The sequence below is a fragment of the Myotis lucifugus genome, unplaced genomic scaffold, assembly GCF_000147115.1.
Source record: "Myotis lucifugus unplaced genomic scaffold, Myoluc2.0 scaffold_6, whole genome shotgun sequence".
Classification (NCBI taxonomy): domain Eukaryota; kingdom Metazoa; phylum Chordata; class Mammalia; order Chiroptera; family Vespertilionidae; genus Myotis; species Myotis lucifugus.
The window spans coordinates 13214219-13237576 of NW_005871054.1; the positions used below are offsets into that span (position 1 = coordinate 13214219).

General features: G+C 45.1%; 1 protein-coding gene across 3 annotated transcripts in view; it reads right to left on the reverse strand.

Annotated features, from left to right (window-relative positions):
• Positions 1 to 23358, reverse strand: part of PRKCE (protein kinase C epsilon) — a 436307-nt gene that overhangs the window by 49241 nt on the left and 363708 nt on the right. For all 3 annotated transcript variants that reach the window (XM_006083394.1, XM_006083393.3, XM_023747157.1), the window contains one exon: positions 23019 to 23173. In XM_006083394.1, the coding sequence (XP_006083456.1) occupies positions 23019 to 23173 (155 nt within the window). The remainder of the gene's footprint in view (positions 1 to 23018; positions 23174 to 23358) is intronic.

The window sequence follows — 23358 nt, forward strand, 5'->3', positions numbered from 1 at the left end:
GAGACTGAAATGTAAAACGTATGTATGTGTCAGAATGGTGGCTACCTCTGAGGGGGTGGGCGCAATACTGATGGAAAGGCCATGCGAGAGTTGGCTGGGGTGTTAGAAATAGTCTATACCATGATCTGGATCACATAGGTATATATTCATGTAAAATTCTGTTGACATCTAAGAATTAGTTGTGGTCTATACTGCAGGCCTACTGTCCCTCAATAAGAAAAAAAAAGGGGGGGAGGGAGGATGAGAGGGACAGAGAAAGGGAGGGAAGAGAAATGTCGGGGGTGGGGGGGAGAAAAGGAACAATTGGGGCAGGCATAAATGAATGTTCCCATGGTCTGCTTTGCTCCTTTTAAGTTACACACGAACCTAATTCAGGGCAGGCTTGTTCAACAAGGGAGCTGACTGGCTAGAAAAAAACAGGGCTATCTTTCCTCCATGACCAGATCCTAACTCCTGTACAGAGGCATTCATAAGTGTCATTTCTGTTATATATTTAGGTGTAGGAACCCAGGGGGTATGAGTTCAGAGATGGCATGTTGGTCTGTTTTCAATCCAAATGTGCCTACTGACATGTGCTCCATACCTTGTGATATATGAACCTTGTACTGACATTGGTGACCCTGACCTTCAACCCAGAATTCCCCATCAACAAGTTGGTCAACATTTTCTAACCATCTCTTGCAAGCCCCCCACCCTGCCAGGTCCTGTAAATTCTCTATGGGCAGCTATTCCACCTCAGAGCCTGCTTGCTGTGCTGTACAGACTTTGCAGGTACCCGCCCATGGTGTCCAAGACAGTGAGAGAAAGCACTGGGCACCATGGTATCAGAGAGAACAGAACCAAGTGACTTCTCCTGGGCACAGAGTGGAACCCGTCTCAGGGTGTGGGGCTGGTGCCTCCTCAGACTGATCTCATGCCATAAAGCATTCAAGGCAGTCTGGTCCCAAGAGGCCATAAACAATGCAATGTCTACTTACCATGGGCGCACTGAGGTGGAAGTGAAAACTGTCTACCTGTATATTCTTAATCCTTTTAATCCCATACACCAAACCATTATTGGCATAAGCCTCCCCATAAAAGATGCTGAAAGGGTGGGGTGATGTTAAGGTGCGCTGGTTAGATCGAGTTGTGATGGTAAACTATTTTTTTTAATTGTTTTGTTTGAAATAAAATTTATTGGGGAGAAGTAGTTTTAATGTGGGAATGGATCCAAGCAGTTCAAAAGGATGCTACCATGTATTCGTGTTAAACACCTGTAAGAGCCACAGTGGTGGGAAACTGATATTAACAACATCAATAAGAAGAGGGGAACATATTATACTATTCTAGTTTTTACAGTTTGTATAGATCAAATCTTTCTCCATTTAATATTTATGGGGGGGGGGCCCTCTGGTTTTTCAAACATAAACAGTTTGAAAAGAAAGTTCAATACAATCTGAGACGTTGGAGAAAAAGAAATGACAAGTGGAAGTGTCTCCTTTTTGCCTTCCCCTATCTTCAAAGGGGTTCAAAACAGCTTCACCATCTTGATCTGATTCCTCCCGGATCTGAGAACACTGCAATTCTGGCTGTATTCTACTAGGTGGCATGGCCTTAACAGCCAGAACAAGGGACCTATGAACTCACCGCCTCTCCCAGCCTTTCCAGTTGCATAATGACAGGACTTTAGAGCCTGGGCAGGGTTGTTCGGCCTCGGCACTACTAACATCGTGGGTTGAGCAGTTTGCGGCTGGGAGCTGTCCTGTGCTTTGGAGGATGCGTAGCAGCACCCTGGCCTCCACCCACGAGAGGTGGGGCGGCAGTGCCCCCGCCAAGTTGGGACAACCAAAAATGTCTCCAGACATTGCCAACGTCCCCTGGGTAAAACTGTCACCAGGTGAGGACCACGGTGCTGCAAGGTTATCAAGAATCACCTGGTCCACCCGGCCGGCCTGATTCAGAGGTTGAGCGTCAACCTATGAACCAGGAGGTCATGGTTCAATTCCCGGTCAGGGCACATGCCTGGATCGCAGCCTTGATCCTCAGTAAGGGGCATGCAGGAAGCAGCAGATCAATGATTCTCTTTCATCAATGATGTTCCTATCTCTCTCCCTCTCCCTTTCTCTGTGAAACATATATATGGAGAATCACCTGGTCCAATTTCATCAGAAAGGTGAAGAGACTATGGCTGATACAATGTTCTGAATCTGCATTCAGTACCTTTCCCTGTAAACAGTGTTGCCACTTAAGAACCATAGATATTGCCGTAACTTATTTTTATTTTTATTTTTATTTTGCCTGAGTTCCATGCTGGGAAACTGAGTTTCCTAAGTCTATTGTCCAGAAAGACAATACCTCCTGGAACCTCAGGCACAGAGGAGCCCCTTGGCTGTAGGCAGAGCACAACATCTCCAGGGCTGTGCCCAAGGGGTCCAGGCCTCCCATTTGCAAACTCCCAGGGCACCCACCAACAGAAAGCCAAGAGAATCCAACAAATTCCCAGGTGGCCTTTTAAAAGACACACTGTAACTACAGACGTCACCTGTTCTATCCAAATTCCAGCAAAGAAAATTAGACTCCTAAAGCCACAATTCAGACACGCTAAGTGAATTCCACTCACAGGCTGGGCAGGGTGTTCCCTGCCAGCTCTGGGTTGGGTTGGTGAGAAGCTAGCTCTCTCTGCTGCTGGAACATTGTGTGTCTGTAACCCACTGGGGTAGAAGATCTTGTGGCAGGAGTGTCTTCACTTGCTACGAGGTAATAGTTTCTGAGAAAAGAAACCTCTGGAAACAGTATTACTCCTCCTAAATGAATGTAAATCACCCTGCGAAATGAGGCACTGTGCTAAAAACAAAATTCATCCCGTTTAGCCTAGAGCCATTAGAAACTGGAGGAATTCAGAAAACATGAGCCCCAGGGCTAATAAACCATATTTAGAACCATTCCAATGCATTTTACACTTACAGGAATTTTATTTATGATAAGAATTGAATGTCTTCTGACCCCCCCCTTCATTTATAAAAATTAAGTGACATCATTTAGCTAGAGTACTGAATGCCCTAAAAAGAACAGGCCGAATTGTTTCTACCATTTAGGAAAGGGGAAAAAAAAAAGAAAAGAAAAACCAAACCAAACCTAACAAACACTGATTTTTTTTTTTCTCCTTCTTCACAAAAATAACAGAAGGAAAGCTGCTACTGTAATCAGCAGTGATTGCAGGCATTTCCTGTATTTTTATATCAAGCTGGTTGTTTTTTTTCCATTACATACCCAGTGAACTCTAGTTAGGTCAAGACTAGAGGAAAACAGAACTAATTATGCCTCCAAATCCACAAATCTGCCTACTTAGCTCTCTGCTAATTTTATTGGGTTGGCTCCATGGTTCCAAGGAGCCAGGGGAAGGAAAATCTCCATGAGCCCTTTGCCACTCCTTCCCCAGAGCCAAGTCCCCGACCGACGTAGCCCATGTACAGCATCCTCAGAAGGAACTTGTGCTCCGCCTGCTCAGGATGAGATTCAATCAAGTGGTTCAAATGAGAGGGTCTTGGGTCAAAGACCCCCTTTCTCAGAAGTCCCCTGGGGTCAGTGCTCCAGGCCTACCTTTGGACAGGACAACGCCTAAACATCCAGGTCCCATAGCTACTCCTGTCCATTACAGGGGACCCTCACTCTTACGTTTCATCCCCAACAAGGGCAAGAAAGTCTTCTTTATGCCTCCCCTTCCATGTCTTTAGCTTTAAGTCCCTTTCTTCCTGCTTTGTATTCTGTGGTTATGAGGGCATTAGGAGCCTCTTTATTGAAATAAATGGTCAAAAAGCCTCATCTCCACTTCTCTTTTTTATTTCTAGACTTCCCACGAAAGGTGTGCTCTACTGTGTCTCTCCCTACCTCCCCACTCCCAACTTTTAATATCTTGCTTATCTCACTGGTTTTTGCAGTCAGCATACTGTTTTCACAGTTGCCAGTATCTAGTTTCCCTTTCAAACCTTCTGAAAAGCTGGGAACACCTTCTTTACCAATTTAAGATCGTTATAAAAAGGTGACGCGATCTCTGGCCAAACTTGGGTATTGACTCTTCCTCCACCCTGCTCCTCAACTACGCAAGTGCCCACTCCTCTCTGTTTGCGGACCTTCAGGTGGGTTTGTTTCTTGGCGATGCCTCTCATGCCCAAGGCAAACAAATGACTTCATGGTTTTCAGAGACGAGGCCACAGAGGAGTTTCTCCAGCTGACAAATGCCCAACACTGTCCTAAGGTGACCATTCAGGATGTTTTCCTCTAAGTTGTGCCTACAGGTTACTTGACTCTCTGACCGTTTATTCTTCAATTATCCATGCTACTTAACATTTTTTCTTATTGTTCATATTCGGTCCATTGTTTGATGGGATGGTCCATTTCACCAACTACTATTTACTTTGAGGTAAATAAATGCCATTCTGGAGTAGTTTTACAAGAAGAAGGATTAGAGATGTTTCCTTCTGCAGTTACCTCAGGTGACCCTAATCTTCAAACACAGGTCTACATTCAAGTCCAAACCTGACATCTTCAGCAGCAACCTTGCAACCAGTTGACCGATATAAAGTGATTACCAACCACACACCTGGCTCCACATTAAGATATTATAAGAGAATCATAACAATAAGTGATTCCTAAGCCCTTCCCATGTATTTTTCAAGCATTACCTCATTTGATATTCATAATAATCACATGAGGTAGCTATTTTTTTAAATGAGGAAATCTCAGAAGGGAAAATGAACTGGCCAGCATGCAGAGCCAGGATCCCATCCTCCCCAGGTGTGTCTGCTCACAGGTGGGCCATCCCCCAGCCAGGCCACCGCTGCCAGGTTCCCTGGAAGTTACTGTGGAAAGTACTGAGGCTACTGCCTTTGCCTACTTGCTTGCTGGACCTCATGTAGAATTTCTTTCAGAATCCATCATTTCAAAGTCACTTGGAAAAAAAGCTGGGCATATATATATATATATATATATATATATATATATATGTTGTTTTTTATATAAAATGATTTCAGAAATCAGATTTACCCCCAAAGGAGGACTACTAGACACAAAAGACACTATTCAAAGGAAAACCTAGAGAGGCGTGTACAAATATCCAAAGGAAAAGCAGTATTTTTGCCCTGAGAATAAAGTCTCCCAGGAGGACGCTTTAAAAGGAGATGACAATACTTATTTGGCTGTATAAACTCTGGTATGTTTGCTTTAAAAAAAAATCAGACTATTTCCTCATGGCAGAATTGAGACACTCCAGCCTCCTGGTGCCCTCCCAGGCTTTCTGGAAGAGCTAATTCAACAGGACTCTATAGTACTTTTGACAGTCAATTGGTTTCCCTCCACTTTCCTTCAAACATTAAACTGGGTTCTTAGCTACTAAAGATAAAATCCTCTGTTTCATGTTTTTTTATTATGTGAAATTTGACCTATAATTTCCTGTACCACTGGCTTCCCTTGAAACAATAGTAAGAAAAACCACCCCCAAATTTGTTAAATCCAAATGAAATGCCTTTCTGCTATCCACAGTTTCCTGTCTCCAAACCCAACCATTGCAGTCCGTACAGTCTCATTAGCTCCTCTTTCTCCTTCCCCTGATTTCAGTCTAGGATGTTTTTAACCCTCCCATTTCTCTAGCCTGGCTTCCAAGGAGGTTGTTTGTTGTTGTTGTTACAGACGTTCTTCTCAGAAAAAGCATTACTTGTGATTTTAAAATTATTGTCTCTGGCCAGCCACAGAGAGAGTGAAGATGGACAAACATATGGACCATAAAGTTGGCTAGTAAGCACATGAAGGCTGTGGGATTAGTACTGTTATGAGCACAGACCAAACCCCATCAATTAAATGCCCTCTTGGTTTGGGTCAAGGGCAGATGGAGGGGGTTGGGGAGAAGGAACACATCCTCAGTGTAACCCAGCCTTCTTATTTCCTAATTGTTCCAAGATGTAAATAGTACCAGGTTACCCTAGCAGCTCTCCAATCTCCCTTCACATTTTTCTTCATCTTATTTTATTTGAAACTGGAATGGAAGCATCCAGGTCACGGCTACCAAACTGCTTATTACTTATTTGAAAAGATGTTTTAGGTTAGAATCCTGAGGCTTCTCTCGTGGGTTGTAGTTGCCAAGTGGCTCATGCCCACATGTGCACGCTGCTCTCTGAGAAACTCTAAAAGGCAACTCCCATTTGACATTCTCCATCTATAGAAATGTGCCCACCTGCCAAACAGGAATATTCTCCCTGAAGCAGGCTCACCTCGTACACAGCCCTAGGCTGGGCATCGTGGAGGACAAGGTTATGGTCCCTAACCAAGGGCTAATAATTTAGTTGGGGAGACAAGACTAACAAAAGTGAAACATTTTGAGATGAAGCAAGCACTACATCCCTACCTACACTCTGAAATCCCATAAGCCACTGGGCAAGTGCTCATTCACCTTTTGGGGAAATCTCACTCCAATCCTCTTGCCCCTGTAACACTATAAAGCAAGATCTTTCCCTCTGTAACTTTAGGCCTTTGTTTCCTAAAAGTAAGGAATTTAGTTGTCTTATGTTGAAAAAACAACAACATACACAAGAAAGATGAAGAGTCACATACAAAGATAAAAGAAAAGGCGGTAAATGATGGGAAAACGCTCTCTGAGCCTTGTTCCCCGGAGTGCCGTCTGTGATGGGGTGTTAATTACAGAGGGAGAAAAAAGCCTGTGTCTGATTCCAAGCAGGTCCTAATTATAGCTCTGAATCTTGGTTCCATTGAAAGCATGGATTTATAATTCAGACAAACACACTAAAAGAACTTGGTAGCTTTGAAGCAAGTACTGATGAAATATAGATAGCTCCAAAGTGCTATGGCCTTATGCATGCAAAGTTATGTCTCTCACCAATGGCCAGACACTGTGTTATAAGCACACAGATGTGCCCGTACACAATCAAGTCCCCACTGGAGAATTCTGTGGAATCTTCATGGAAGTCAGACTCCTGGGTTCTTTACACCCCTCAGCTCATTTTTCCAGGTATGTGTTCAGTGGCTTAAATCTCTGGACAAGACATACTGGTGGGTATTTTTCACTAGGGATTTGGGTTTTATGAGATATGCATTTCTTTGTGCAAAAAATAAGTTAGGTTTTCAGACTCTCACCAATAACCATCACTTCTACTAACTCACAGGAACCTGGAAAGGATGGGAAGCGGTGTCTGGCAACAGGCCCTCTCTGTGGAAGCTGGCAAGGTCAGGCAATGAGAGTTCAAGGTGACAGGCTAAGCTTGGAACCTTGGTTCTGGCTTTGGATAGCTGATAACTTGGGATATTTCTCTGCCACTTTACCCAAGCATCACCCTCCAGTGCCTAGAACTTGAACTGCACTGTGGTCAAGGAGGGACATCAGAGAGAGAAATTGCCCGGGCACGTGACTCACGTGGAGGGCGCCGCTCAGGGCAGGCTGAGGCTCCGTGGGACTGTCCCTACATTTCTGCTGCAGCCTAGCCAGCGAGACAGGGTTTCCTGGGATCATCTACAGCATATAATCTTGGGAAAAGGGATCCCTAAGTATATATAATTAAGGCCTCAAACCCTATTTCTCCAAATCCTGCACTTTTCTTGGCTTCAGGTCATTCAGGCAATTACTCTAATTCACCATAATTTTTAAACTCAGATCAGTATATCACAGAATTTTCACTGACCATCTCACCTTCCTGCTCAAGCCCAGGTTTCTTCCAGGGATGCGGAGGGAAGGGCCTTCGATCTCTTCAGTTATCTTGCCAGCTTCCAGTGGCTTGGGTCCTATCCATTCTCCTTTCTAGCTTTTGGCCCGCCCAGTGTAAGAACCTCCCCCTCTGCCATCTTGGCTAATGGGGGAGACTCCCCAGCACTCCCTGACTATCTACAGTAATGGGGAGGTGGGGCTACAGGACCTGCCATCAGGAAGCCTGGAGATGTGGCAGCCCTCAGCCCACTTCCCAATGCTGAACAATGTGCCCACACATCTAGGTAGCCGGCTGGAGTCTGTGGGGCACCCCTGGATCCCAGCATGCCCACATCCTCTGCACAGCCCCTTGGTGGCCCCTCCAAAGTGACCAGCCAGGCCCCATGCTCAGACTGCCGGTTGCCTACAGTAACACCGGCAGAGGTCACTTTCCCTAGAAAGCCTTCCTTGATTTTCTCCAATTAGCTGAGGTATCTCCACTATGTGGTTCCCTGGCACCCTATCTTTGCCCTATCGCCACCCTTATCAGTTTTTATCTTTACTGCTTGTTTTATTGTCTGCCATCCCCACCCAAACTGCCAAGAGGGCAGAGAACGGGTGTCTTTTGTTGTTCATCGCGTCTGGAAGGCCTACACCTGACACACTAAGGGGGTTAAATCATCATTACTGGCTGAACAAATGAGTGTTTGCTTAAACATACTGCTCTCCAAACAGCAGAGACCTTTTCTTGGTTGCTCCTCAAGAAAAGGTACAAACCCAAACAGAAATCCCTTTTGGATGAATGCTCTTACATTAGCAGCTTTCCAACAAGGGAGGGAGTTTCCTCCGAGGATGGATCACCTCCGAGAGGGTTCTGACCCATGGCTGTGAGAGTCTCCATCCCGACGGGGCCACGGCGTTCTAGGCAAGCAGCCTTGCTTCTCAGCCAGCTCTTGTCTCTGTGGTGGGCTTTGGCTCCTCGGGGGAACTCTGCTCACCACAGGGATTAACACTCACTCAACTTGGCAACATCGGAGCCCTGAGAACTATTTGTTTGATTGAAAGGGAGGACTCTGTATACATTACAGAAGGGGAACCCACCTACAGTGATTTGATACTCAGAGAAGCGGAGCATGGCCACCTGCCGATGAAATCTCACATACCACGGAATCGTGGGCCAGGACCTCTACACCCTCCCAGGAGGCACTGGGCATTCTTGCTCCTTAGATTTACTCCCCTCAGAGTCATTTAGAAAGGCCATTTCAGAGGTCCATTTTTAGATTCTGTTCAGGTCATTCGCAGACCAACAACCTTGGGATCACAAAGCCAGATCATCAATCCGGCTGTCACAGGGACTGAGGTTCAGAGAGGAGAAGTAATTTGCCTAAGGTTGCCCAGCTGAGGCAGAGGTTAGAGTGTTGGCCCCGTGTTGTTTCCATGGCAGCACTTCACCCACGAGACACTGTGTAGAACAAGACCAGTGGAATGGGGCAGGGCACACAGAAAGGAGGTACAGCAAGAAGCACATTTGAAAACATGTCCTATGGCCAAATATGCTTAGAAAATCCTTCCACCTCCCTGTAGGTATTGTGGTATTTTCTGGGTACATTTGAATAGGTTGGCCAAGAAATTAAGAGCCATTGGGTAAAATCACAAGTTTAGCATAACCTGAGAAAGCTCTATAAGAACTTCCAACCAGAAAATTACACTATATTGTAACACTCTAATATAATGTAGAAGATGCAATGCCAACAGGAGGAAGAAGACACTAACTTTGCTTGACGGGGTCAGGGGAAATGAGCTGAAGCTGAATCTTAAAGGTTGGGAAGGGTTAGAAAAAAATAGTAAAAAAGGAGGCATGGTATTCCAGGGAAAAGTATGGTATTTCTAGGCAAAGGGAGTGGTCATGTTGTGATTGTTGATGTTGAAGATCTAGGTCAAGCATGTCAAACTCGCGGCCCGTGGGCCATATGCCTTGTTTATTTGGCCTGTGTTAGCCTTTGAGTTTGACATGCTTGATCTAGGTAATTAATGCATGCTGTGTGTGGCTGGGTTGATGAGGTTACCTGTTAGGCTTGAGAAGAGATTTAAGGTGGAGCTTGGCAGCAAGAGCACTTGGGAAGACAGGGGGCATAGAAAGGAACTTGTGTGCAAATCCCAGAGATGAAGCTAGTGAGAGGGTCAAGCTTGGGGATGGGCTTGCTGAGTGAGGACATTATCCTGAGACAACATGGAGTTATAGCAGAAGCCTTAGCAAGAAAGTGTCCCAACTTCTTGTTATATGACCATCTGCAGGGATGGTCAGCCTGTTACCACATGACCAAAGAGAGAAGCAAAGCCATTTAAGTGTGGCCCCTATGGCCTCCACATGCAGAGGTAGCCCACCCCAACCCCACCCCAAGTCATCTTGGACTCAGCCAGAGCCCACAGAGACTGTGGGACCAGCTCAGACAGTCACACCGACTCTGCTTACATGTGGCAAAGCCACCCATTGTTTGCTAAAACAATTCCCATTTTTAGCAGCTCAATCATTAGCCAAAAGCATTGAAGAAACAACATTGAAATGACTAAGTCTAGGAGAATTCAGGTTCTACTTTTGGATACATTGCACTAATACATGTTCTAAGATTTCTACTTTCTGTAGAGCACTGCATAGTCATAAAATAAAAGCTAATGTACACATACTAAATTTGCTTCATAAGACAGGTCCCAATCCTCAAACTAATAGTGTTTGGAAGACTTTTAACCTGACAAAGTGTTTTCATCAGTCTGACAGCTGGCAGGATTCATTCAGGGTAAAATTTTCAAGATGGACAAAGTGAATCTTATCAACTGTCTATCAGCCACATGTGAAATTGAACAATGACGACAGGAATAACAGCAGCTAACATGTAGTGAGTGCTTACTTGGCACCAGACACAATTCTAATTACTATACATGCATTAACATGTATTTGAATCTCACAGTATCTCTCTGAGGGAGGTGATATCCCCATTGTACAGATGAAGAAATTGAGATTTAGCGAAGTATGTTGCTTGCTCAAGATCCTATATCTAGTGAGCAGTGGAGACAGAGTTTGAGCCCAAGAGCCCTTAACCTCTATGTTGGTGTCAGCTCTATGGTAGGTGTCATGAGAGACACAAAAGTAGGTTCCCTAATAATTTTTTCTTTGAACACAACACACATTACCAGCTGAAACACTCAAACAAATTTAATCAGGAATTTCCCTCTGGGTCCAAACTTCCTGTTCGCTCTGAACCTATGATGTCAGTGGGAGTCAGAATTCTTCTTCTGAACTGGTCAGTAATGACGTGGCTTCCTTAGAGGAATGTAAACTTGTCATTCAACCCAACCTCTTCAGTCTCTACTCTCTCCTTCTCCCCTTCCCTTTATCACATCACAATGACTTCAGCCTACACTATCCTGGGCAGGTGACACCACAAAAACAGTTTGGGGTAAAGGTCTCGTGGACCTACAAAAAAGTGACTATTCCTGAAAGACCCATGATAATCTTTAGCATTCCTTTATCAGGAGGACAAGTCCCTCAATTATACAACATGGTAGAGAGAGAATGACTCTCATTACCCAAATGCACATCTCTATTTTTTTAAAATATGTTTTTATTGACTTGAGAGAGAGAGAAGGAAGAGAGAGATAGAAACATCAATGAGAGAGAAACATTGATTGGCTGCCTCCTGCATGCCCCCTCCTGGGGATTGATTGAGCCTGCAACAGAGCACATGCCCTGACTGGGAATCAAACCAGTAACCTCTCTGTGCCTGGGTCAACGCTCAACCATAGAGCCACACTGGTCGGGCAAAATGCACATCTCTAAGATCAGCTTGTTTGCTGAAACAGGTCACGTAGGGACCAGGTGGTGGAGTGCTCATGAAGATGGGCATTTACAAAGGAAGCCCAACAGAGAGGCTGAGGCAGACCTTGCAGCTTTCCAATGCAAGCACATCTGTCAGCTGTCCTAGCCTGTTTGTTACTGCCATGTGCATTGATCAGTACTTACTTATGCCATCCCAAGGTCCCCAATGGGTCATGGTATTGGCATACTGCTAGGGAGAGCCTCCCTTCTCTGGAATCTGGGCCCTCCCCTAGATGGCCCTTCACCTGCAAGGGGGAAACAACCTCACATGTCCACTACCCTGCTCCCATGAGATAGGGACGTTGCTTCACTGTCACCATTGCTAGTGTGTCTATACTGTCCCCCAGCCTTGCTGAGCCCCAAACAACTTCCTGAGGCACTTCTATGTCCATCAGCTTATTTAAATCTTTCAATGTATGCCCAAACTGCAGGCCTGGCCATCTTATTTTATGTAATATCTATTATCAGCTCCATCCTACAGCTGAGGAAACTGTGGCTCAGAGAGATTAAGTAATTTGCCCATTAGTCAGTGGTAATGCGGTGCTTTGATCCTGGGTCCTCTGTATTAGTTTGCTGCCACAACAAAGCACCACAGACTGGATGACTTAAACAATAACAATTTATTTTCTCACAGTTTTGGAGGCTACAAGTTCCAGATCATGGTGCTGGCAAGACTGGTTTCTTCTGAGGCCTCTCAAACATGGTTTATAGATGGGTCTTCCCCTAGTGTCTTTACATGGTCTCCCTTCATACATTTCTGAGTCCTAATCTCATCTTCTTATAAAGACAACCAGCCAAATTAGACTACGGCCCACCCATATGATCTTATTTTTACCTCTTACCGCTTTAAAGGCCCTATCTTCTAATACAGTTAGATTCTAAGGTATTGGGGAATAGGAATTCAAAACATGAATTTGGAGAGGACACAATTCAGCCATAACATCCGCTGACTCCATAACCCTATGCTTCCCATTCATCCAACCAACAACCCTTAGAGAGCCTCCTAGGCACCAAGGATTGTACTTGGCATTTCTGCAAATGCTTTCTCATGTAATTCTCAAAACATGAGAAACCTCCCTTCAGGGAGGTTCGTGTTTGAATTCCCATGGTACAATGAGGAAACTACATTTCAAACAGTTTGTCTTCTGCCCAAAAAAGACACGACAAAGATGAGGCAGGCCCAGGATTCCACCCCAGTTCTCTGACTCCAAACTCAGCGCTGTCTCCAGCATACAACGTTACTTCCCACGCGAAACTGCAGCTGGCAGCATGGGACATGGTGACCTGACAGTGGCAGCACTGGGGTGGGACTGGGCAGGATCTCCTTTTTTGGAAAGAGCCTAAATCCCATGGATAACAGCGGGATCTACCATGCAGGGTTGTTGCGATGATTAAATGAATCACAGAGTGCCATAGCAATAGTAGCAACAACAGCATCAATAACAAGACACTTATTTAGCCTTTGTTACAAGCCAGACACAATTCTGAGCACTTTGTGATTCATTTAATCATCACAACAACCCTATATGATAGAACCCGCTATTTTTTGTTATTGTTATTATTATTACTGACTTCTGGATAGAGGGTAGCTTGACTACCCAAAACTATTTTGCTCTTCTTCCCAAAATATACACAAAGGCTTAAATACCCAAAGAGGAGGAGAAAAAGAGAAGAAACAATAGCACATAAATCTGGAAGCGGGAAAGCAAAGGGATGAGTGGTAAATGACTTGGTAGACCCCAAAGAGCTGAATCCTAAAGCAGCAATGGGGAAAGTCAAGAACAATCAAATTTATGCTGCAGAATCTCCCACCTTATGCCCCACCAAAGCTCAGGAATGTGCAGTAACAGTTATCTCTGGAAGTAAGGGTGATGTGGAGAGAGGCAAAATAAAGATATCTGGCTGAAAAGCAATTATAAACTAGATAATTCTTCTTTACTTTGCACAGGTCCCTGCCCCCAGGGGTTTATTTTCTAGAGCAGCAGTTCTAAACCTGTGGGTCACGACCCCTTTGGCGGTCGAACCCTTTCACAGGGGTCGCCTAAAATCATCCTGCATATCAGATATTTACAGTACGATTCATAACAGTAGCAACATTACGGTTATGAAGTAGCAACGAAAATAATTTTATGGTTGGGTCACAACATGAGGAACTGTATTTAAAGGGCCAGAAGGTTGAGAACCACTGTTCTAGAGAAAAGAAACAGAGGGTCTCCAGGCTCAGGGTGGAACAGGGAGAGAGGACAGATACCTAGGAAAGAACTGAGAAGAAGCACATTACACGGACACATGTATTCTAGAAGCTGGACACTCTAACTCTCTTCCCTCATTTGGCTCCTACGGTATTGGCTGCCATGCCCTCTCTCTCCAGGCAGGACTCTGGAAGTGTCTTCCCAGGGTAATCTGAGCACTCTCAGAGGAAAGGTAGCAAAAGACTGATTCTCAAGGTTCCCCAACTAAGTGGTCAGCAAGATCTGTCTGCTATGAACCCCAAGTTAACTAGTCCAATATCTGAATGATAGGTCCAGAAAGACAAAACAGAAGAGAAGGAATCAATAAAGAAATAAACATTTTCCAGAACTAAAGAACATGACTTTCTAAATTGAAAAGATTTATCCAGGGCTCAGTGAAATAGATGAAAATAGGCCTACACCACATCATCTATAATAATAAAAGCATGATATGCTAATTAGACTGGACAGCCAAACGACCTTCCAGACGTCATTCCGGACGTCATTCCGGACATCTTTCCAGATGAAGCCGTGATGGTGGGGGCCGAGGCAGAGGCAGTTAGGGGCGATCAGGCAGGCATGCAGAATGGTTAGGGGAGATCAGGCAGGTGAGCAGTTGGGGGCATCAGGCAGGCAGGCAGAGTGGTTAGGGGCGATCAGGCAGGCAGGTGAGCAGTTAGGGGCATCAGGCAGGCAGGCAGAGTGGTTAGGGGCGATCAGGCAGGCAGGTGAGCAGTTAGGGGCATCAGGCAGGCAGGCAGAGTGGTTAGGGGCAATCAGGCAGGCAGGCAGAGTGGTTAGGGGCAATCAGGCAGGCAAGCAGGCAAGTGGTTAGGAGCCAGCAGTCCCAGATTGTGTGAGAGATGTCCAACTGCCAGTTAGGGATTGGGCCTAAACTGGCAGTAAGACATCCCCCGAGGGATCCCAGATTGCAAGAGGGTGCAGGCCGGGCTGAGGAACACCCCCCCTCCCATGCACAAATTCCATGAACTGGGCCTCTAGTTAAGTAAATAACAAGCTTCCAGAGAAAAGTAATAGTTCCTTACAAAGGATCAAGAATCAAAATATTTTTAGATTTCTTAATGGCAACACTGGGAGTTAGAAGGCAATAAAACAATAAGAAATTTTGAGGAATAATTGTTTTCAATCTAGAATTCTATACCCAATCAAATTCTTTATCAAGTTAGGGAGTAAGACAAAGATGATTTTAGATATAAAAGGAAGATCTCAAAGATTTCCTTCCTATACTCTTTCTCAGAAAACTGCTGGGGTTGCTTTACCACATCGAGGGAGTATATCCAGAAAGAGGAGACATGGAATAAAAAAGACAGGACCTTCCACATAAGAAAGAAGCAAAAGAAAAGTGTTTGGACAGCAGTGCAGGGAGATGCCCGGGTGACAGTTATGCAATAGGCACGGAGGACAACCATTCAGACCGGAGCAGTTTAGAAGGCTTTGGGATAAATTTATCCAGGAATATAAAATTGATAGAATACCAATGACACTCAAACATCCTGAAGGAAGATGTGGACAATCTATAGAGCGTTTGAGTTAATAATAACACATAGAGCCAACAGATATTTCTTATCTGCAGGGAAAACAAAGAAATTGTATAGGAAAGGAAAAGTAATTAAACCAATGGCTTAGTTCCAAGTAACATTTCACAGTCATAATAATGTATACAATGCATATTCATTTAACCAAAATTACAGTAAACACTAGTGAGAGGATGGAAGGATGGGAAGGGTGGGGCAGAGAGCTAAATTCTCACTTTCATAGTGGAAATACTCTAGATAATGCTAAAATAAAGTTTTTAAAAAGGAACAGCAAATGCATGTTATTTAGAAATACATGGGTCCATACTCAAAGTGTCAGCTAAAAGAACTGAAAGTGGGTGTCTCTGTAAAAGCGAAACTGGAAGGGAGGGCAGAAAACAGTTTTTTATTTATTTAAACACCTGGTAGATCAGTTTGACTTTATCTATATGTACATCTTTGATTAAAATAACACCTGAGCTGTATAACACCTCACTATGTAAACCTGAGCGAGTCACTGCCCAGTTTTGGTTTCCAAGTTCCATCTATAAAATGGAGTTGGATTAGAGCGTCTCTGAGGCCCTCGCTGATCTGACATTCACACCTGAGATTCCTGCCAGGGTAGCTGTATCCTCCCATTACACACTCAGCCCTTAGATCCTTAGGAGTTTTATATTAAAATACCACTTTCTACTTCAGGTGAAGATGGCAGAAGATAAGAATTCTTAGCAGATGTGATACTAGGGACTGTAAGAAGGTAGAAATAAAGTTAGTATATATATATATTTTTAAATGATAAATTAAAAATAAGATATTTTCTACGGGTGGGGAAATGCCGACAGCTGAGAACAATGCTCTGTGGGGAAACGGATCCTGTAGAGCCCTCAGTGATTTTCGAAGGGACAGGTCCTAGAAGACTGGGAAGGAAAAAGGCATCACCCCAATTTCTCCTCCTCCCCTGCTTTGTAGCATTAGACTAATTGAAAATATATTGAAAGACGATGAGACTCTAAATATTAGATCTTCCACCTATTAACACAGGATTTAACTGGAGACCTCATCATGTCAGGAAACGCCCTCTGTGCCAATGCTAGGAGATGATCCCAGCGATAGGGGTAGGCAGACACTTTGCCCCCTTTGACTAGCAGGAAGGCAAGACTACAGTTTACGTCACAACTTCACATGCCTTTCCCAGGGAGGCCCAGCTTGGAGAGTGCAGCTACAGACCTCAGTGCATCTCCAACTTCTCCAAGAGAAACCCCTTCTAAGCCCCTTCTTTTGGGTTTTGTCCCCCAGACCTGGAGAGGACAAGCCATTTAAGATTCAAGCTTATTAGGGGCTCTGAGGTTTCACTAAATCTTCATGCCTCTTCTTCTTTTTCATTTTATTTTTTATTGATTTCAGAGAGGAAGGGAGAAGAAGAAAGAGATGGAAACATCAATGATAGGAGAGAATCATAGATTGGTTGCCTCCTGCACGCCCCCTACTGAGGATGGAGCCCATGACCTGGCATGTGCCCTTGACCAGAATCAAATCCGGGACCCTTTAATCCACAGGTTGATCTCTAGCCAAATCAGCTAGGGCTGCTCTTCATTCTTATTTGACTTTTCATAAACATCATCATAAACAAAGAAAGCCTTTTCTAAGCACCTCTTGAGTACAGAGTGATCTAGCCTGGGACAAAGCAGAAACATCCTGTCTCCTCTTGTCTCCCCACTGCTCACCTAGTTCTGGCTTCAAGCACACACAGGCTCCCGGGGCAGGCTGACTCCTGTGGAGTGGTGATGAGGGCTCATTAAAGATCGAAAGTTTTGGAGAACTTAAAGAGCAGGAGAGCTTTAGAACTTAAGACTTCCTCCTCTGCTGGATAAAGACCAACTTTTAGTGCTCCAAGTGACAAATGTTAATCATTAATAATACTTTACATAAATAAAGTACCTTGTCATTTCCCACATGTTTTCATACCCTTCACCTCTACCTCTACAGTCAGACCTCCAGCCACCACTCTTGACTCCCACGTGAAGGAGACAAGGCAGGCGTTATCTGAAAGGCTCCAATGGAAGGAGGTTCAGGAACTTGCTCCACAAGATTTCTTGAATTTTCTAGACACTGTTCAACTGTTTTACCCTGGGGACCTACGAGTTCGGTGGAGGGAAAACGGACTTTATACCTTTCTTTGCTGCTTAGATTTTTATTTTTCCTATGACTACTATATATATATATTTATTTAAAGGAGTTTTAATTTTATAAGAAGGAAGGAAGGAATACAACCTCCCCTCCCCCACCCCCCACCCCGCAACTCCAGGATTCCCCTTTGAAGCCAGGGCTGGATAAAAGATCTCCAATGTTCTTTCATCTTAATAAAAATCAATTCATGATATAATAACACTAGCTAACCTTTATTGAGGACTTACAGTGTGGCAGGCACTATTCAAAATTATCTAGACCTATCAATTCACTAAGCCCCTACAACCTCATGAGATAGGGCCAACAATTGTTCCCACTTTACAGATGAGGACACTGAGGTGTAAAATAAAACGTTAAGACACTGGGCCAGGGTGGCAGAGGCCATGTTCTTCACCACCCTCCGGTGCAGTGCTCCCGGCTTCCGGGTAGGAAAGAAGGAGATGCATTCCTGTAGCCAAGCCTCATTCTCCTCCCAGGGCCCAGGCAGGTCACAACATCCCCTTATCTATGCCACATGGACAGAGGAGAGCTCTCAGGGAGTCAGCCACTGCTACTGAGCAGCTCAGAGAAAAACACACGAGCATGGAGCATGCTGGAGAGGAGGAGAAAGTTCCCTGAACCAACTTTGGAAAGAAGGCCCACCCTTCAAAACCTCCACCTCTCAGTGAGCTAATGCCTCCCTCCACAGAGGCGTCCCAAGAATGCTGGGAAGGGACATGGAGACAGTGTTCTGTGGCTGCCTGGCATGGGGAGCCTGACACAGAGAGGGACCAGAGGGAAAGGGGGCCGTGCCTGTCAGCGTGGGCCCTCCTGCATGTGTGAGCCTCTGGCCAGAGAAGTGTCATCTTCTCTTAGTTCTTGAAAACTGGCCAATTAGTCGCTAATTACTTTGTGTGTAAATTCCAGCAGGAAGGCTGGAAAATTCAGTATCAACTCCAGCATTGAGGTTCTCCACCAATAACTGGCTCTGCCAATCTTCCAAATAAAGCCCCGTAGCACACAAAATGTGGACTCTACCTGAGCTTCAGGACAGCCAATAGGACACACACTGCCTCTCCAGTCAGCTGCAGACTAACTACCCTGAATAGCTTTCTGCTGACAGCTTAAAGCAAAGCATCATGGGAAATAGAGATCATATGATCCTCATTAATTAATGAAAGGAAAGATATAAAGAAGTGGAGAACTTTTAGGGTCAAGGGAAAAAACTGTGTGTTGTATGTTAGGAATGCTTCCAACACAGACTTTCAAGAAATACACACCTATGATGTAGCAACCCACTGGAGTGAAAAGCTCTGGAGCTGGAGATGAGAAGAATAAGTATTTAGTGAACACCTACTACAAGCAGGGTATTGTCCTAGGCCCACTAGGTGAGCACTCAAGTGTGGAGTTCTCAGTCACAGAAGGGCATTTCATGTAAAAATACAAGGTCAGCAAAGGGCACCTGCATGATGCCTTGTGCAGGGAGATGTTATGTCACTCAGGTCGGTATGATTCCCATGACAGGCTGGGTCATCAGGAAAAGCTTCACAGAGCAGGAGCATCTGACATAGCCCTGAAGGCATAAGGGCATTTTTTTTAGACCTGCGGTCCCTAAGTCACCTGAGGAATGCTTTAAAAAACAGAGTCATGTCCTGGCTGGTCTGCCTCAGTTGGTTGAATGCTATCCCGTGCACTGAAGGTCATGGGTTCAATTCCCAGTCAGGGTACATGCTCAGGTTTCAGGTTCAATCTCCATGCAGAAGGCAACCAATAGATCTCTCTCTCTCTCTCTCTCTCTCTCTCTCTCTCTCTCTTTCTCTCTCTCTCTCCCCCCCTCCTCTCTCTCTAAAATCAATAAAAATTTATTTTAAAAAAATAGAGTCCTGAACCCCAGACCAGACTTACTGAGTCAAAAGTTCTAGGAATGTTACCCTGGAACCACTATTCTTTTTAAAAGGTTATTATTATTATGGTAAATTTAAAACATGCACAAAAGTAGAATAGTGAGCCCACATGTATCATCACCCTATATTAGCAATCATCAACTCTTTCTCTATTCCCCCTCCCTCAATATTATGGACTCTACATGTTTTTAATTGATTTTAGAGACAGGGAGGGAGAAAGGGAAGGAGAGAGGGAGAGAGAGAGAGATATCTGTTGGTTGCCTTCTGCATTCTCCTTGACCAGGGATTGAACCCTCAGCCTGGGCATGTGACTTGACTGGGAATGGAACCCGCCACTTTCTGGTGCATGGGACGACATGACACTCCAACCAACTGAGCCACACCTTCCAGGGTGGAATCTACATATTTTTTTAAACTGGGAACTCTGAGGCAGCCAGACCACGAAAGTTAATTGGGAGCTACTCACTGATCAAGACACAGATTACGGAAAATCCAAAGACAGTAGCGACACAAAGGCTCATAAAAGTGAAAGAGAATGGTATCTGGGGGAGAATGGCAAATAATCTGGAGTACCTAGAAGGTGGGGTGCACGGTTAGGGGGAGTAGTGGAAGGATTGTTGTGGGCCACCAGAGCCTTGTTAACACATATTGTGTCTTTGTTAGAAACACAAAGAGGCATCTCCTCTGTGTAGAAAATGCACCCTTTTCTGGGGCAGAAGCCAGCCACACAGCAGAGAGCCCCACCTCCCACTCAATGCCTGTGCTCTTCCTGCCTGTGTCCAAACCACAGAGCCGTGCACAGCAGCCCCAGGGTCGGGTGGGAGGGAGTCCAAAGCCAGTGAAGGGGACAGTGCTTTATCTTATAAGGGTTGCAGGACGCAAGGAAGGGAACATGGGACAATCAGCCTGCGCTTTGAAAGACTACTGGGCAACAACAGAGGGGAGAGGGATAGATAGACGGGCAGAAAACCAAGAAGCAGTGAGTCAAGTCTATAAACGACTGCAAACTAACCAGGGAAGAAGGAAGAAGGCCATGAAGGTCAAGTCTTGAGAGAGACATTTGAGAGAAAGATCTTGTTTAGGGTTCTAAGACAACTGGGGTTCGGATATCGTGATATGGGAGTCACGGGCACATAGGAGTCCTTTGAAGGCATGCAAATGTTGAAAGTGCTCGAGGAGAGTAGGGTAAGAATAAAGCGAGATGAAGGCCCTGGGGAAAACCAGAATTTATCGAATAGGGGTTGGAGGGAAGAAGGAACCAGGACAGGTGGTAATAGAGATCAAGGAGAACCAGTCAGAGAGGTGAGAAGGAGATGGGAGAGGGAGAAAGTATGGTTCGTAGAAGACAATAGAGCAAAAGTGTTCACAGGGGTGGTGAGAGGGACACATTCCTTTAGGAACATGGAAAGGAGGAGAAAAGTAGAAATGTAAGGGAAAGTCAAGTCCTGGAATGACAAGCTGGAGTTTGGACTTGGACTTGGAAAGGCAGGAGATACAGCATTAGCTTGTTGATCAGTCAGTCAGTCAGACTTCCTAAGCCCGTCACTTACCAACTGTGGCCCTGGACAAATTATTTAAGGTGAGCCTCTGAATCCCTGCTGGTCAGCTACGGATGATTCCGCCCACTCTAATAGGGCTGGCATGGGGATGACATCTCAAAGAATGACAATTCTTCTTCATGCCATGCCACCTAACAGTGCACCGCCTTGTAGTATGGGTGATTTTTTCACCTATCTAACTCCTGGTATCTCACTAGCTTGTAACCTGCTTTGGGGGCAGAGATTGGGGTTTTAAACTAATTGAAGTCAAGAAAATTGTGTAAAATAAAAAGATTAAGGGGTAAAAATAAAAAAAAATGGTCCTTAGGAGTTTACAACTTAGTGAAAAATCCACATGGATGCCTCACCCCAGCACAAGGTGAACAGTGGTAGGTGCAGCCATGAAAGTCTCAAATTGCAAATAAAAGTGTGTGTGTGTGGGGGGGGGGGCGGGGGGGCAGTGAGGGGGTGGAGAGGCTCACTCCAGCTGGGCGACCAGGTCTTGTGCAGGCAGGCAGTAGTGCAGGAGGCTTCCGGGCTGGATAGAGAGGGTAGAGAGGAGGGCCATATGCACAGGGAAGTTGGGAATTGGCAGATAAGTTTGAGGAAAGCTAAGAACTTTGGTGGGTTCAAAACCGGGTATTGTGGGAAGTGAGAAAGAAAGGTGTATTGAGCTGTAGCAGACAAAAGCTAAGGTGACCTCCGATGGCTCACACTCTGGCATAATTCCATAATCCCCATCTTGAGTTTGGTGGAAACCATGGCTTACCTCTAACCAAAAGAATGTGGAAAAGGTGATGGGACATCACCATCTTGGTTATGCGATATGATAGGGCAGAGGTAAAGGGGTTTTGCAGATATAATTACGGTTCCTAATCACTTGACTTTGAGTTAAATGAGAAGATTATCCTGGATAGGCCCGATCTACTCATCAAGCGATTCTTTTTATTTTTTTTAAGTCCTCACCCAAGGATATTTTTCCATTGATTCCTAGACTGGAAGTTTGTCACACATCACTAAGAAACAAGTAATGACCTCACAACGTGGAGGGCCATGAACAGCAGGCTAGAAAGTGTGGGCTTTATTATGCAACGCATTGGGAACCACTGAATAATTCTGAGCAGAGACTCATCCTTTAGGAAGCTGAGAGATATCAGCAGGAAGCGAAGCCTGCGGTAGGAGTTGGTCAGGAGCCGTTTACGAACATTTTAGTCAGGGCATGGCTCCCAGGACTGGGAGTTTTACTGACCAGTAAAGATCTTGTGAGGGACTCAGTTCTGGGATGAACCAAGCCAGCGAATCTACCCCATTAACATAAAATAAAAAAGAGGAGGAGAAAGCAAAAACCAAGAAATTGACAGTCACTGAAAAAATTTTAAGGAACTTTAGTGGCCTTGTTGCTAATTATAAATATTTACTCCTCCCAGAATTCCTGACCTCACAGAAGAGCCTGCGTAAACAGTCCTGCTGCCTTACTGGAAAGTGTGTGTGTGTATGTGTGTGTGTGTGTGTGTGTGTGTGTGTGATGTTTTCTTGGGCTGGGGACAGGGCAGTAATAAGGGACTAGAGGATCTGCAAAGAGTCACTTCCTGTTGGATATTGTCTAGTTCCCTTCCCCTGCTCGGCCGGGATCATAAACCCTGAGACCCTCAAGCAACTCCTCCTTCTCTGATTCTATCTGCTGGAGACAACTAAGCCAAACAAACTCAGGAAGCGACAAGAGGTTGGGAAGGGGAGGAAGTTCATGGCACAGAAGGAAAAAGTAAAGAGAATGCCCTGATGTTGAAGGAAGAGGGTGGGGAGAGAAAGAAATGAAGGTCACCCCAAGGTCGTTGGGCGCCAGGCCTTTAAAATGTCGTTCTTGGGCTTTCAATCAAAACTGGCACAAGCAGGCTGTCTCCTGGGGCTATTCAAATATTAACATTCACAGTGATAAACAGCCGCCCTCCTCCCCCGCCCCCCAAGTCCTCTGTAAGCAAATTAAAACAACTGATCTCAAGCGGGTCACTAAGAGACCAGCTGGGCAGGAGCCAAGTCGGCTCCAGTGTCTGGAGAACGCTTTAATTTTTCACTTTTAGGAAAGAGAGGAGGAAAGAAGAGCTACCTGTAGATGACTCCATGCTGGTGGAGGAACATGAGGGCTGACGTAACCTCTGCAGCATAGAACCGGGAACGAGGCTCGTCGAATTTTCGGGAGCGCTGAATCTGGAACATGAGGTCTCCACCATTGACATACTCCATGACGAAAAAGAGGCGGTCCTGAAAGGAAGGAGAAAATGTCATTTGGCTGGTTCCACTGCCGCTGCCCACACAGGCCGGCATACTGGGCGCCTTCAAGACACTGGGTGCTGAATTAGAAAAAGGGGGAGCTCTCTGAATGGCGGGGGGAAGGCAGAAGAGAGGAGCAGTAGGATTTTACATGGGGCGTAGGCTGGGAAAAAAAG